We start from the raw sequence: 14,120 nt of genomic DNA, 5'->3' as shown, positions 1-14,120 counted from the left end.
AAGTATTTGTAGCATATTTTAACATATGTGCTAATATGCATCGACTGGTATACTGTGTACATCTTTGAATGCATCAACGTTATTTTCTTAAACTCTTTAGGGACTTTTGTGATGAGTCCAAGGCCCACATTTTGAGTGAATCTTAAGTTTAGTCCATGAGAAGAAGTTTTTTTTCTGATTAATTTAATTAGCATTAGCATTACATATTAAAAAAAGTTAATTGTTAACAGTTTTCTTATTTTTTAAGATATCAATGACATAGATCATCAAGGTAACGTTTCTGATGACCCCAAGAAAACAGGCCATTGTGGAGTGGATTTATAATGGATTTAGATAGACATATAAAATCAGATTTCCTGATTCATCAATAACTCAGCCATCTCTTAATCAATCACTTAGCTTTTCTCAAACTTAAGACTATGTTAAAACATGTACAATGGACCTACATTCTACATTTGGTGTCATTTGGTGTAATTCGGACTTGGTTTGTGAGAAGATGTTTATTTATTTTTGTCCAAGATGGAGGAAAATTGATCCTGATGGACCTTATGGGTCCTTGAGGAAAATTTGTTCAGCATGATGACAGACAACTACATACAAAGCTTCAAGACTCTAGGTCAAATGGCAGGGGATATGAGAGTTTAAAGGAAAACTACACCCAAAAATGATCTTTTGGTATTTGTTGCATAAGTCCATTGTTGATATAGACCCAAAATGTTTTGCATGTCAGCAATCAAGTTCTCAAGATATATAACTTCCAAAATACAGAAATACAGGCGGAATGATGCATTTTACATCATACGATGCTGCGTTTTGCATCATATGATGCAAAGTGCATCATACCAGCGTCATCTATAGGCCAATCAGTTCAGTCATTTTTAACAAAGTTGCTCATGGCCTCTAGTTTCTGTATCCCCAACCCCAAAAAAAACTATTACCAATCTATGCTTGAGTTATTTGACCATGTCAAGGAAAAACTAAATGTAAGAATAACAATAGGTTACAGAGCTTCACTATGAACCCCTAATGAAACATGGAAAGATCAGCAAAGTTTACCTTCAAGTCTGTAGGCGAGTGGGCTGACAGGAGACTGAGCCTTGACTTTAAAATGAACAATATAGCTGGGAACATCAACAGTGTTGTTGCCCCCGGAGATGGATCCCTCCCAGTTGTAGAAGTTGCTGTTTACTTTGGAGGTAACCTCAGCAAGGCCAAGCAAGGGCAGCACGATGTCAAAAGAGCGAGGTATGGTGAAAGTTGGGATTTGGATCTCATTGGCAGGAACCATCCAACCTATTTCAGGAACATCAATGGCAGGAATGGACAGGGTTGCGGGAATGTTTAATTCCTCAGAGGACTTTCCTCCCAAAGGCAAAACAAGGGAGATCGCCATTTTGTTCTGGTTGAACTCGTATCTGAATAAACTGTCACTGTTGTAAAAACAAAAAAGAAAGTGACAAATTAATTAATTGCTACTAGCGAAGAATTTATCCTGATTTCCCCTTACACTTTGCCATTATTACATTTCATTTTATCTCCTGCAATTGAATCAAATCAAAGTTTATTTGTCATGTGCACCGAATACAACAGGTGGAGTAGACCTTACAGTGAATTGCTTACTTACAGGCTCTAACCAATAGTGCAAAAAAGGTGTTAGGTGAACAATAGGTAGGTAAAGAAATAAAACAACAGTAAGACAGTCTATATACGAGGCTATAAAAGTAGCGAGGCTATATACAGATACCGGTTAGTCAGGCTGATTGAGGTAGCATGTACATGTAGATATGGTTAAAGTAAATGGAAAGGATTGACATGGAAATACGTATTCAGATCCTTTGCTATGAGACTCAAAGTTGAGCTCAGGCGCATCCTGTTTCCATTGATCATCCTTGGGATGTTTCTACAACATGATTGGATTCCACCTATGGTAAATTCATTTGATTGGACATGATTTGGAAAGGCATTCACCTGTCTATTTAAGGTCCCACAGTTGACAGTGCATGTCAGAGCAAAAATGAAGGTCGAGGCACAGAGGTCGAGGCACAGATCTGGGGGTGTGTACCAAAACATTTCTGCAGCATTGAAGGTCGCCAGGAACACTGTGGCCTCCATCATTCTTAAATGGAAGACGTTTGGAACCACCAAGACTCTTCCTAGAGGTGGCCACCAGGGAGGTGACCAAAAACCCAATGGTGACTTTAACAGAGCTCTAGAGTTCCTCTGTGGAGATGGGAGAACCTTCCAGAAAGACAACCATCTCTGCTGCACTCCACCAATCAGGTCTTTATGGTAGAGTGGCCAGACAGAAGCCACTCCTCAGTAAAAGGCACATTTCAGCCCGCTTGGAGGTTGCCAAAAGGTGCCTAAAGACTCTCAGACCATGAGAAACAAGATTCTCTGATCTAATGATGAAACCAAGATTTAACTCTTGAATGCCAAGCGTCACATCTGGAGGAAACCTGGCACCATGATGGTGGCAGCATCATGCTGTGGGGATATTTTTCAGCGGCAGGGACTGGGAGGCTAGCAGTAATAAAGCCTCTCTTGAAAAAGCCAAACCTTGACCCAGAAAATATTAAAAACTATCGACCTATATCGAATCTCCCATTCCTCTAAGAAATGTTTGAAAAAGCGGTTGCGCAGTAACTCGCTGCTTTCCTGAAGACAAACAATGTATATGAAATGCTTCAGTCTGGTTTTAGACCCCATCATAGCGCTAAAACCCAAATTGGTCTACATGGGCATGTTCTGGCCTGGTTTAGATCTTATCTGTTGGAAAGATATCAGTTTGTCTCTGTGGATGGTTTGTCCTCTGACAAATCAACTGTACATTTCAGTGTTCCTCAAGGTTCTGTTTTAGGACCACAATTGTTTTCACTATATATTTTACCTCTTGGTGATGTAATTCGGAAACATAATGTTAACTTTCACTGCTATGCGGATGACACACAGCTGTACATTTCGAAGCCCCAAAATTACCCTCCCTGGAAGCCTGTGTTTCAGATATAAGGAAGTGGATGCCTGCAAATGTTCTACTTTTAGACTCGGACAAAACAGAGATGCTTGTTCTAGGTCCCAAGAAACAAAGAGATCTTCTGTTGAATCTGACAATTAATCTTGATGGTTGTACAGTCGTCTCAAATAAAACTGTGAAGGACCTCATCGTTACTCTGGACCCCGATCTCTCTTTTGACGAACATATCAAGACTGTTTCAAGGACAGCTTTTTTCCATCTACTCATCCTTACAAAAATCAGAAACTTTCTGTCCAAAAATGATGCAGAAAAATGTATCCATTCTTTTGTCAGTTCTAGGTTAGACTACAGCAATGCTCTACTTTCCGGCTACCTGGATAAAGCATTAAATAAACCTCAGTTAGTGCTAAACACGGCTGATAGAATCTTGACTAGAACCAAAACATTTGATCATATTACTCCAGTGCTAGCCTCTCTACACTGGCTTCCTGTTAAGGCAAGGGCTGATTTCAAGGTTTTACTGCTAACCTACAAAGCATTACATGGGCTTGCTCCTACCTATCTCTCTGATTTGGTCCTGCCGTACATACCTACACTACGGTCACTAGACGCAAGCCTCCTAACTGTCCCTAGAATTTCTAAGCAAACAGCTGGAGGCAGGGCTTTCTCCTATAGAGCTCCATTTTTATGGTATGGTCTGCCTACCCATGTGAGAGACGCAGACTCGGTCTCAACTTTTAAGTCTTTATTGAAGACTCATCTCTTCAGTAGGTCCTATGATTGAGTGTAGTCTGGCCCAGGAGTGGGAAGGTGAACGGAAAGGCACTGGAGCAACGAACCGCCCTTCCTGTCTCTGCCTGGCGGGTTCCACTCTCTCCACTGGGATTCTCTGCCTCTTACCCTATTACAGGGGCTGAGTCACTGGCTTACTAGTGCTCTTCCATGAGGCCCTAGGAGGGGTGCGTCACTTGAGTGGGTTGAGTCACTGACGTGATCTTCCTGTCCGGGTTGGTGCCCCCCTTGGGATGTGCAGTGGCGGAGATCTTTGTGGGCTATACTCGGCCTTGTCTCAGGATGGTAAGTTGGTGGTTGAAGATATCCCTCTAGTGGTGTGGGGTCTGTGCTTTGGAAAAGTGGGTGGGGTTATATCGTGCAAAGATGGAGCAAAGTACGGAGCGATCCTTGATGAAAACCTGCCCCACGGTACCGAGGACCTCAAACTGAAGAGAAGGTTCACCTTCCCACAGGACAACGAACCTAAGCACACAGCTTTGGGACAAGTCTCTGAATGTCCTTGAGTGGCCCAGCCAGAGCACGGACTTGAACCTGATCGAACATCTCTGGAGAGATCTGAAAATGTTTTTTTTTACCTTTATTTAACCAGGCAAGTCAGTTAAGAACAAATTCTTATTTTCAATGACGGCCTAGGAACAGTGGGTTAACTGCCTGTTCAGGGGCAGAACAGCAGATTTGTACCTTGTCAGCTTGGTGGTTTGAACTTGCAACCTTCCGGCTAACTTGCAACCACTAGGCTACTCTGCCGCCCCAACCTGACAGAGCTTGAGAGGATCTACAGAGGAGAATGGGAGAAACTCCCAAAATACAGGTGTGCCAAGCTTGTAGCGTCATACCCAGACTCAATTCTGTAGTCGCTGACAAAGGTGCTTAAACAACGTACTGAGAAAAGGGTCTGAATACATAAAACCTGTTTTTGCTTTGTCATTGTGTGGTATTGTGTGTAGATTGATGAGGGGGAAAAAACTATTTAATACATTTTAGAATAAGGCTGTAACATAACAAAATGTGTAAAAGGGAAGGGGTCTGAATACTTTTCCGAATGCACTGTAATCCCAACCCCACTTAATATGTGAATTGTCAGATAGTTACGATTGAAGGAACAGTTTCTCAGGCACGGTGGGTAGAGTGAGTTCTGCAAGGATCCTCTTGTTTCTTCCAGCAACTTTGTCCAGCCAAATGTTGCATGCCTAAAATGAGATGTACTTTTTAGGTTGAGAATTGTTGTAGAAAAATGTTGTCAATGGAAACAAAATTGTTGCAATTTGTTAACATTTTGTATTAATCTTAACTTTATTTAACTAGGCATGTCAATTGGGAGTAGAACATTTGAAAAATTACTGCCGATGCCATTAATCAAAAGATACAGTCAGCTCAAAGTATTGGGACAGTGACAATTTTTAGTTGTTTTGCTCTGTACTCCAGCACTGTGGATTTGATACAATGAGGTTAAAGTGCAGACTGTCAGCTTTAATTTGAGGGTATTTGAAATCATATCGTGTGAACCGTTTAGAAATTACAGCACTTTTTGTATATAGTCCCCCAATTTAGGGGACCAAAGGTATTGGGGCAAATTTGTATTGTGTATTAAAGTAGTGAACATTTTAATATTTGTTCCCATATTCATAGCACAGAATTATTATATAAAGCGTGAGACTCTAGAAACTTGTTTGATCCTGTCATGTTCTGACCTTAGTTCTTTTATTATGTCTTTGTTTTAGTATGATCAGGGCGTGAGTTGGGTGGGTTGTCTATGTTCCTTTTTCTATGTTTTGGGATTTCTGTGTTTGGCCTGGTATGGTTCTCAATCAGAGGTAGCTGTTTATCGTTGTCCCTGATTGAGAACCATATTTAGGTGCGGGCTATTCCACCTCGACGCACTGGCCTGGCTACGGGGAGCATTCAGCCAGGTAGGGTTGGGCAGGCTCGGTGCTCGAGAGCTCCAGTGCGCCTTCACGGTCCAGTCTATCCGGTGCCACCTCCACGCACCAGAATCCGGTGGCAGCCCCCCACACCAGGCTGTCTCTCCGTCTCCTCCCTACTGATGCTCCCGCCTGTCTAGCGCTGCCAGAATCTCCCTCCAGTCCGGATCTGCCAGAGTCTCCCTCCAGTCCGGATCTGCCAGAGTCTCCCTCCAGTCCGGATCTGCCAGAGTCTCCCTCCAGTCCGGATCTGCCAGAGTCTCCCGTCTGTCCTGAGCTGCCAGAGTCTCCCATCTGTCCTGAGCTGCCAGAGTCTCCCGTCTGTCCTGAGCTGCCAGAGCCGCCCGTCAGTCAGGAGCTGCCGGAGTCGCCCGTCAGTCAGGAGCTGCCGGAGCCACCCGTCAGTCAGGAGCTGCCGGAGCCGTCCGTCAGTCAGGAGCTGCCGGAGCCGTCCGTCAGCCAGGAGCTGCCGGAGCCGCTCGTCAGCCAGGAGCTAACGGAGCCGCCCTTCAGCCAGGAGCTGCCAGAATCACCCGTCACGCCGGTGCTGCCGGAGTCTCCCGTCCATTCGGGACCAGTGGCTAGGGTCCCCAGTCCGAGGTCGGCGGCGAGGGTCGCTGCTCTAAAGAGGCCACGGAGGCGGGCTAAGAGGCGGACAAGGACTATGGTGGAGTGGGGTCCACGTCCCACGCCAGAGCCGCCATCGCGGACAGACACCCACCCAGACCCTCCCCTATAAGTTCAGGGTTTTTCGGCCGGAGTCCGCACCTTTGGGGGGGGGGGGGGTACTGTCACGTTCTGACCTTAGTTCTTTTGTTATGTCTCTGACTTAGTATGGTCAGGGTGTGAGTTGGGTGAGTTGTCTATGTTCATTTTTCTATGGTTTTCTATTTCTGTGTTTGGCCTGGTATGGTTCTCAATCAGAGGCAGCTGTCAATCGTTGTCCCTGATTGAAAACCATATTTAGGGGGCCTGTTTTCTATTGTGTTTCGTGGGTGATTGTTTTCTGTTGTGTGTCTGCACCAGCCAGAACTGTTTTCGGTCGCTTCTCTGTGGTATTTTTGTTATTTCCGTGTTCATTTTAATAAATATGGACACACACCACGCTGCACCTTGGTCCTCACCTTCTTCCACCAACAACGGCCGTTACAGATCCATTTTCTATTTGTTTTGGTTGTGTTTCAGATTATTTTGTGCCCAATAGAAATTAAGGATAAATAATGTATTGTGTAATTGGAGTGACTTTTATTGTAAATAAAAATGTAATATATTTCTAAACACTTCTACATCAATGTTGATGCTACCATGATTACGGATAGTCCTGAATGAATCATGAATAATGATAAGTGAGAAAGTTCAAAATAAAATAAATGCTAACCTCCCCAGTTATTGTAATGGTGAGCATGTCTTGGGGTATGATATTTGTGCGTCTAACTTTCTCACTCATCATTATTCACAATTCATTCTGGACTAGCTGTAATCATGGTAGCATCCTTATTAATATAGAAGTGATTATTCCCATTACTTTGGAACTCACTGTATTTTAAAAACACAACTCTTACCTCAATGGCTTTGGTAACAATGTGCCGCACTTTCATATCAGTCTTAGCCACCTTCTGATCTAGTATGTCATCAATTAACTTTTGTAGCTCCCTCTGGTAATCTTCTGTGTTTGGGATGAGTTTTGGGATCTCAGAGTTCAGGTCAGACTTCATCTCCACCTCAAACTTGTTGTCATCTGTATGGGAAAACCACATGTAAGACTTGAATAATTTCTATTTGTAGTTACATTTAGCAATTGCCTTTGTCAGGTCACACAGTACAGAGAAAAAGCTGTATGACACTTACCATATCTCACAATGACTGTTTGCATGGAGGAAGTCTCTGGAATATTGACTGCTGTCTCTAATTGCATGACTAGACCATCAGTGTTCTTCAGGGTTGCAGTAGCAGAGGCATCTGAACTCAGGGCCGGGACGGTCATCTGGACTTGCAGCATTCCATTTTCCATGGACTCAAGTCTAAGTTAATAAACATTCAAAGAAAGGCATGTTAGTTACAATATTACCAACCTTGCCAAAATGGTAAAATATAATTCTGGGTTTTCTTTTACCTGGCACGACCAACTAGAGACAACTGTGGAATATTGTGGTTGGTCACATCTAAGGTGATGCCACGTATCTTCTTCCCATTCACATTGCTGTCTGTGACTGCCAGCTTAATCCCTGCCTCAATGTCATAATCAGGGACATGGACTTCAGTGGTCAGAATGTTCTTGTTCCGGTTGTACTTCAGTGTTGCGGTCGCCTCTGTGGGCTCAGAACCTAATATGAAGAGGACAGATGTGCCTCAATTCATGTTATGTACATTCTATTGGGGTAGCTATATAATTTGGCAGTCTTAATTTGTTATTTAAAAAAAATTTGGACACACATACCTGACGCCCTCAGGGTTAGCTTCAGAGAGTCCACTTTCTGGCGTCCCTCCTTACCCTCTCTGAGAGTTTCAGAAGTAATGGCAGCAGTGTATTCTGTTACCTCCTCTGTTGGTTGGATCTCCACAGCAAGCCTAATGAATTGATAGACATGTGTCTCTTAAAGACTATCTTTTGACTCAATAAAATGATGCAGTTGAAATCAAATGTGTTTGGAAATTCTGGAGATGGACTCAACTCTCACCTGCTCTCCCCTGTAAGGGGGTAGTACGGAGCATCATCTGTTGAGCTTGCATTGGTGTAACGCAGTGTTGTGCAGATATTCATACCAGTAAACAGGGGCTGGCATTCAGTGGAGTCTGTCATACCCTCCCCTATCGACGGCACCATCTTAGTCTGGGTGGAGGACAATGACATCAGCTTGTTGCTGGATTTTGAAGAGATGCAGGAAAATAATGACAAAATCTTTAATATTACTTTTTATATAGTAATGCTTAATATAACTGATTCAAGTTGAGGCTGGTTTATGTAAAGTTTTTCTATGTTAAAAGATGATGGCATTTGATACAACTGGATTCTTAAGTCTGTACTGCGATTCACACTGACAACAGTTTGTGAGTTACCCTTAACGTTCCAATTATATTTAAAAACAGTTATTTTTAGTAGACATATTTTAAGTAGAAGTTAGAGTAATTCCCACCTGACACTGAATAGCTGAGTGGTTCCCTTGGGTGCAGGGATGGAGAGTTTGATCTCATTTCTGCTAATGGTGACTTTGGCGTTCAGGGAACTCTCATGGTACATGTTGGTGTGCATCTCAATGCCAGCCACCACAAACTCAGGAATTTGGATGCCCATTTGTGTAATAAACTCCACACCGACAGATGGCATGAAAGAAAGCTGCTGCTACAGGTAAGAAAGGCATAATTCACACTTAAAAATAACCTAGGAACCTAAATGAATCATAAAATTTGTTCAAATAGGGTTGGAATACATTCAAAGTCTTCCATAAGGCATATACATTTAATTGAATAGAAACAAAAGAGCAGGCAGCTTACCATGCCAGGGGAGAAGCTCAGACCTCCCTTGGCTCCAGGGGCAAAGACACCAGACAAGGAGAATTTCAGGGGTAAGCCAGATGCGGAGGGCAGAGAAAAGCTCTCATCCAGGAAGATATAGTGGGCATAAAGCTCGTTGTCAGTGCTCGACATTAGAGACTGCATGACCTGTGCAAAAATAAAGAGAATAAGGTTAATTGAAACAAAAGGAATTTGGGTCAGTGGAGGCTCCTCAAAAGAGGAAGGGGAGGAACATTCTCCTCAGTGAATTTCATACAAATTAAAATAGTGAAACATTTAAAAAGTTATCCTTTTTAGATAAAACTATACTAAACATATTCACGTCACCAAATAATTGATTAAAACACACTGTTTTGCAATGAAGAAATACAGTAGCCTCAACAGCCTACTGTAGGGTAGTACCATGGTGCAGCCGGAAGACAGCTAGTTTTTGTCTTCCTCTGGGTACACAAAACCTAGGAGGCTCATGGTTCTTAGCCCCTTCCATAGACTTGCACAGTAATTATGACAACTTTCCGAGGATGTCCTCCAACCTATCAGGGCTCATGCAGCATGAATTGACATGTTGTCCACCCAATCAAAGGATCAGAGACTCAATTTACGACTGAATGATAAGCTACAGCTAACTAGCACTGCAGTGCATGCAATGTGGTGAGTAGTTGACTCAAAAAGAAAGAAAGACAATAGTTGAACAGTTTTGAACAAATTAATTTCATTAAAAATGAAGGAGAAGTGAGAGAGAGAGAGAGAGAGAGAGAGAGAGACATATTTAGTTGTATTTTTTTCACTTGCATTTTTACTTAGCTAGCGAATGCATCTCGCTAGTTTAGCCTACTCAAATAGCCGGCTCAAACAGAGAGGGATGCTATGTTAGCTAGCTGGCTATGGCTATCCAACACTGGAACTCTTCCAAGTCAAGGTAAGATTTTGGATTTATTAATTCATTGCCATCGAGGCCTGCCGGTGTAAGTGCTAAACTGCTTGCTGACTGTACACTACCACATGACTGTAGAGGGTTTACTAACACGTTAGTTCTAGTAGGTATGTTGACTAGCTATGACATTAGCTAATATGGTGACAATGATGTAAGCTGTGTGTAGCGGTTAGCGGTTATGATATGAAGGTTTGGCTTGGAAAGGTTTTTTCGCCTGGTCACAGACAGCTGATGTGTTGTGCACTGAAGTCCACAAGCGAAGGGAAAAGGTGAGAGGAGGAGAACGCGTAGATGCGAGAAGTAATTGTAAAATGAGCAAAATGATCATGCTGTGAGCTTTGTTTGCATGTGATAAACATACCTGAATTTATCCAATTGAAACTCTCGTTTGCAACTGTTGGACTAATGATTACACCCTAGATCATCTAGATGCAGGCAAGAGTGTGAAAGGCAGTATTGAATGTCACCTTGATTACTCTAATTTTGCACCTAAGTTGTAAACTTTCATTCATAGGCCAAGTCGTAGCAACCTCATGATAGGTAAAGGGAAAATTAGAGTATCATGTAGTAGCCTAAACCTATCGACGTTACGTTGAGCTGGGTGAATGGAATATGAATGACAGTCAGCCAATATGCTGTAATAGAAATAAGGTCTACTCATAACAAAAAAATCGTCCTCCCTCATCTTAAACATCACCGACACTGCTTTTGGTGTGGGTAAGTTCACTTTAACTCAATTAGTGTATGGAGATAATTGAAATCATATTTCCAACTGGGCACAGACATCAATTCAACGTCTATTCCACAATGGTTCTACATACACTGAATAAAAATACAAATGCAACAATTTCTATGATTTTACTGAGTTACAGTTCATATATGGAAATCAGTCAATTTAAATTAATCAGTTAGGCCCTAATCTATGGATTTCCCATGATTGAGAATACAGATATGCATCTGTTGGTCACAGATACCTTAAAAAAAGCAGGGGCATGGATCAGAAAACCAGTTAGTATCTGGTGTGACCACCATCATGCAGCATGACACATCTCCTTTGAATAGAGTTGATCAGGCTGTTGATTGTGGCCTGTGGAATGTTGTCCCATTCCTCTTCAATGGCTGTGCGAAGTTGCTGGATATTGGTGGGAACTGGAACACGCTGTCGTACACGTTGATTCAGAGCATCCCAAACATCAAACATGCTCAATAGGTGACATGTCTGGTGAGTATGCAGGCCATGGAATTGGGACAATTTCAGTTACCAGGAATTGTGTACAGATCCCTGCGACATGGGGCTGTGCATTATCATGCTGAAACATTATGTCACGTTCTGACCATAGTTCTTGTGTGTTTTCCTTGTTTTAGTGTTGGTCAGGATGTGAGCTGGGTGGGCATTCTATGTTGTGTGTCTGGTTTGTCTATTTCTATGTTTGGCCTGATATGGTTCTCAATCAGAGGCAGGTGTTAGTCATTGTCTCTGACTGGGAACCATATTTAGGTAGCCTGTTTTGTGTTGGGATTTGTGGGTGGTTATTTCTGTGTCTGTTTCACCACACAGGACTGGTGGCACATTTATTGTTTTGTATATTTGTAGTGTTTTCTCTGTATTTGTCTTTATTTAAGATGTTTAACCCTAACCACGCTGTGTTTTGGTCCGCCTCTCCTTCCCAGGAAGAAAGCCGTTCCACATTAGGTGATGGCGTCAGATGAATGGCACGACGATGGGCCTCAGGATCTCGTCACGGTATCTCTGTGCATTCAAGTTGCCATTGATAAAATGCAATTGTGTTCATTGTCCGTCGCTTATGCCTGCAACACCACCACCATGAGGGACTCTGGTCACAACTTTGACATCAACAGACTGCTTGCCCACACGACGCCATGCACGCTGTCTGCCATCTGCCTGGTACAGTTCAAACCTGGGATTCCAACGTGTCAGTGGCCATTGAAGGTGAGCATTTGCCCACTTGAAGCCGGTTATGAGGCTGAACTACAGTCAGGTCAACACTCTCGTGAGGACGACGAGCACCCAGTAGAGCTTCCCTGAAATGGTTTCTGAGAGTTGTGCAAACAAATTCTTCGGTTGTGCAAACCCACAGTTTCATCAGCTGTCCTGGTGGCTGATATTAAACGATCCAGCAGGTGAAGAAGCCCGATTGTGGAGGTCCTGGGCGAGGTTGTGAAGCCGGTTGGACGTACTGCCAAATTCTCTAAAACAATGTTGGAGGTGGCTTATGGTAGAGAAATTAGCATTAAATTCTCTGGCAACAGCTCTGGTGCACATTACTTCAGTCAGCATGCCAATTGAACGCTGTCATCCCTACCGATTAAGCCCTCCCTAACCCGGACGACGCTAGGTCAATTGTGCGTCGCCCCATGGACCTCCCGGTCGCGGCCGGTTACGACAGAGTCTCTGATGGCACAGCTAGCGCTACAGTACAGCGCCCTTAACCACTGTGCCACCCGGGAAGCCCTTAATCAGCTTCTTGATATGCCACACCTGTCAAGTGGATGGATTATCTTGGCAAAGAAGAAATGCTCACTAACAGGGATGTAAAAAAATGTGTGCACAATATTTGAGAGAAAAAAGCTTTCTGTGCTTATGGAAAATTTCTGCAATCCTTTATTTTAGCTCCTGAATCATTGGATCAACACTTTACATGTTGCGTTTATATTTTTGTTCAGTTTACTTTCATTGAAATGACGTGGAAACAATGTGGATTCAACCAGTCCAGGTCCAGTGGGTTAGCTCTGTTTGTAATTTCCTGTTTTGTTGAGCTATCTAGTTCGCACTTAGTTCACATACCAAAAACAATAGCACCATTTTTCAATGGGATTGTATATGTTTTTTCCTTCAGAATGACCTGTTCAGTCAACCATGATTTACCTTAAGAGGCATGATCTTGAAGAACACCTCAGAGTACATGGCTAGGCTCTGGGCCATGTGTTCCATCTCACTGGACTTGATGTATCCAACTTCATTTTCAAGAATCCTTAGGTATGCCATAGCCTCAGGGGAGTCTTGAGAGCGAAGTTCCCTGACAAGCTTTTGGAAGTTCTGTCCAATGTCTCTCATGAGGTCCTGTGGGACCTGTAAGATATGGAGGATTAAACATGTCCTTAAAAGGCCAAACCAAAAAACTATTCCTTGAACATCAATACATAAAATCATACACTTTTACCTGTCTTTTCCTTCTGTCACTCCTCAAGGGGGGGATCCAGTTCTCCAGCACCTGCTTGACCGAGTCTGGCATCTTGTGACCCGCCCAGTACATGGCCTTGGAGACCGAGTCAGGGAAGAAACCCTGCTCTCCAAAAAGGGCCTCAAGTCTCGCTTCAAATCCATTACCTTCAATACCAACCTTGTAAAAAGAAGTGCGAATACGTTGTAAAACTTAAAAAAACACATAAAGGGGAGACAAGATATCAATATAGATGCAATTATTCTTTGAAATTATATGCATTTAAATAAAATGTTTCATTTATTAGATAAATACACTTTTTGTATCATATTTAACAAATAAGTTTCTAAAGTCTTTTCAAACATTACCTCTAACATGTCACTATTGTACCCAAAGGCTTTGAGGGTGGTCTCCAGCAGGACTTCCTTTGGCAGGGAGTCAGTGGAATCAAAGATCATGTTACCCTTCATGGAGCCCATGGCAGTGTCCATTTTGTAGTTGCGGGACATTGTGGTGAAGGGGTTAGCAGGATGCTGATGGTCTTGCAATGCCTCCTCGATATACTGTCTTATTCTTGAGGAAAAGAGAAAGAGTGCTTTTCAGAACCCATAACTTGTTTGTGTTGCACAAGTTATTATGGGGATTGGGAAAATGAAGGGTATTATTTTGTTGCTGTGATTCTATTGAACACAATCATGTCCATGATTTTGTAGCTGGACAGACAGATGAAAAATATAACTAAATGAAGATGATTTTCTTACACAGGTGTCAAAAACATATACAGTAGGAGATGCAGAAAA

The 14,120-nt window shown here is 42.7% G+C and overlaps 1 protein-coding gene across 2 annotated transcripts in view; it reads right to left on the bottom strand.

The window, feature by feature from the left end:
* Nucleotides 1–14,120, bottom strand: part of apoba (apolipoprotein Ba) — a 39,541-nt gene that overhangs the window by 12,560 nt on the left and 12,861 nt on the right. For both annotated transcript variants that reach the window (XM_064953538.1, XM_064953539.1), the window contains 12 exons: nucleotides 13,689–13,893; nucleotides 13,321–13,500; nucleotides 13,026–13,229; nucleotides 9,184–9,351; nucleotides 8,826–9,031; nucleotides 8,370–8,552; nucleotides 8,129–8,259; nucleotides 7,805–8,015; nucleotides 7,540–7,712; nucleotides 7,254–7,429; nucleotides 4,862–4,959; nucleotides 1,057–1,430 (listed from right to left, as the gene is read on the bottom strand). In XM_064953538.1, coding sequence (XP_064809610.1) covers nucleotides 1,057–1,430; nucleotides 4,862–4,959; nucleotides 7,254–7,429; nucleotides 7,540–7,712; nucleotides 7,805–8,015; nucleotides 8,129–8,259; nucleotides 8,370–8,552; nucleotides 8,826–9,031; nucleotides 9,184–9,351; nucleotides 13,026–13,229; nucleotides 13,321–13,500; nucleotides 13,689–13,893 — 2,309 coding nt within the window. The remainder of the gene's footprint in view (nucleotides 1–1,056; nucleotides 1,431–4,861; nucleotides 4,960–7,253; nucleotides 7,430–7,539; nucleotides 7,713–7,804; nucleotides 8,016–8,128; nucleotides 8,260–8,369; nucleotides 8,553–8,825; nucleotides 9,032–9,183; nucleotides 9,352–13,025; nucleotides 13,230–13,320; nucleotides 13,501–13,688; nucleotides 13,894–14,120) is intronic.

The sequence above is a fragment of the Oncorhynchus masou genome, chromosome 32, assembly GCF_036934945.1.
Source record: "Oncorhynchus masou masou isolate Uvic2021 chromosome 32, UVic_Omas_1.1, whole genome shotgun sequence".
Lineage (NCBI taxonomy): Eukaryota > Metazoa > Chordata > Actinopteri > Salmoniformes > Salmonidae > Oncorhynchus > Oncorhynchus masou.
This window is presented reverse-complemented; position numbering and strand designations above follow the sequence as displayed.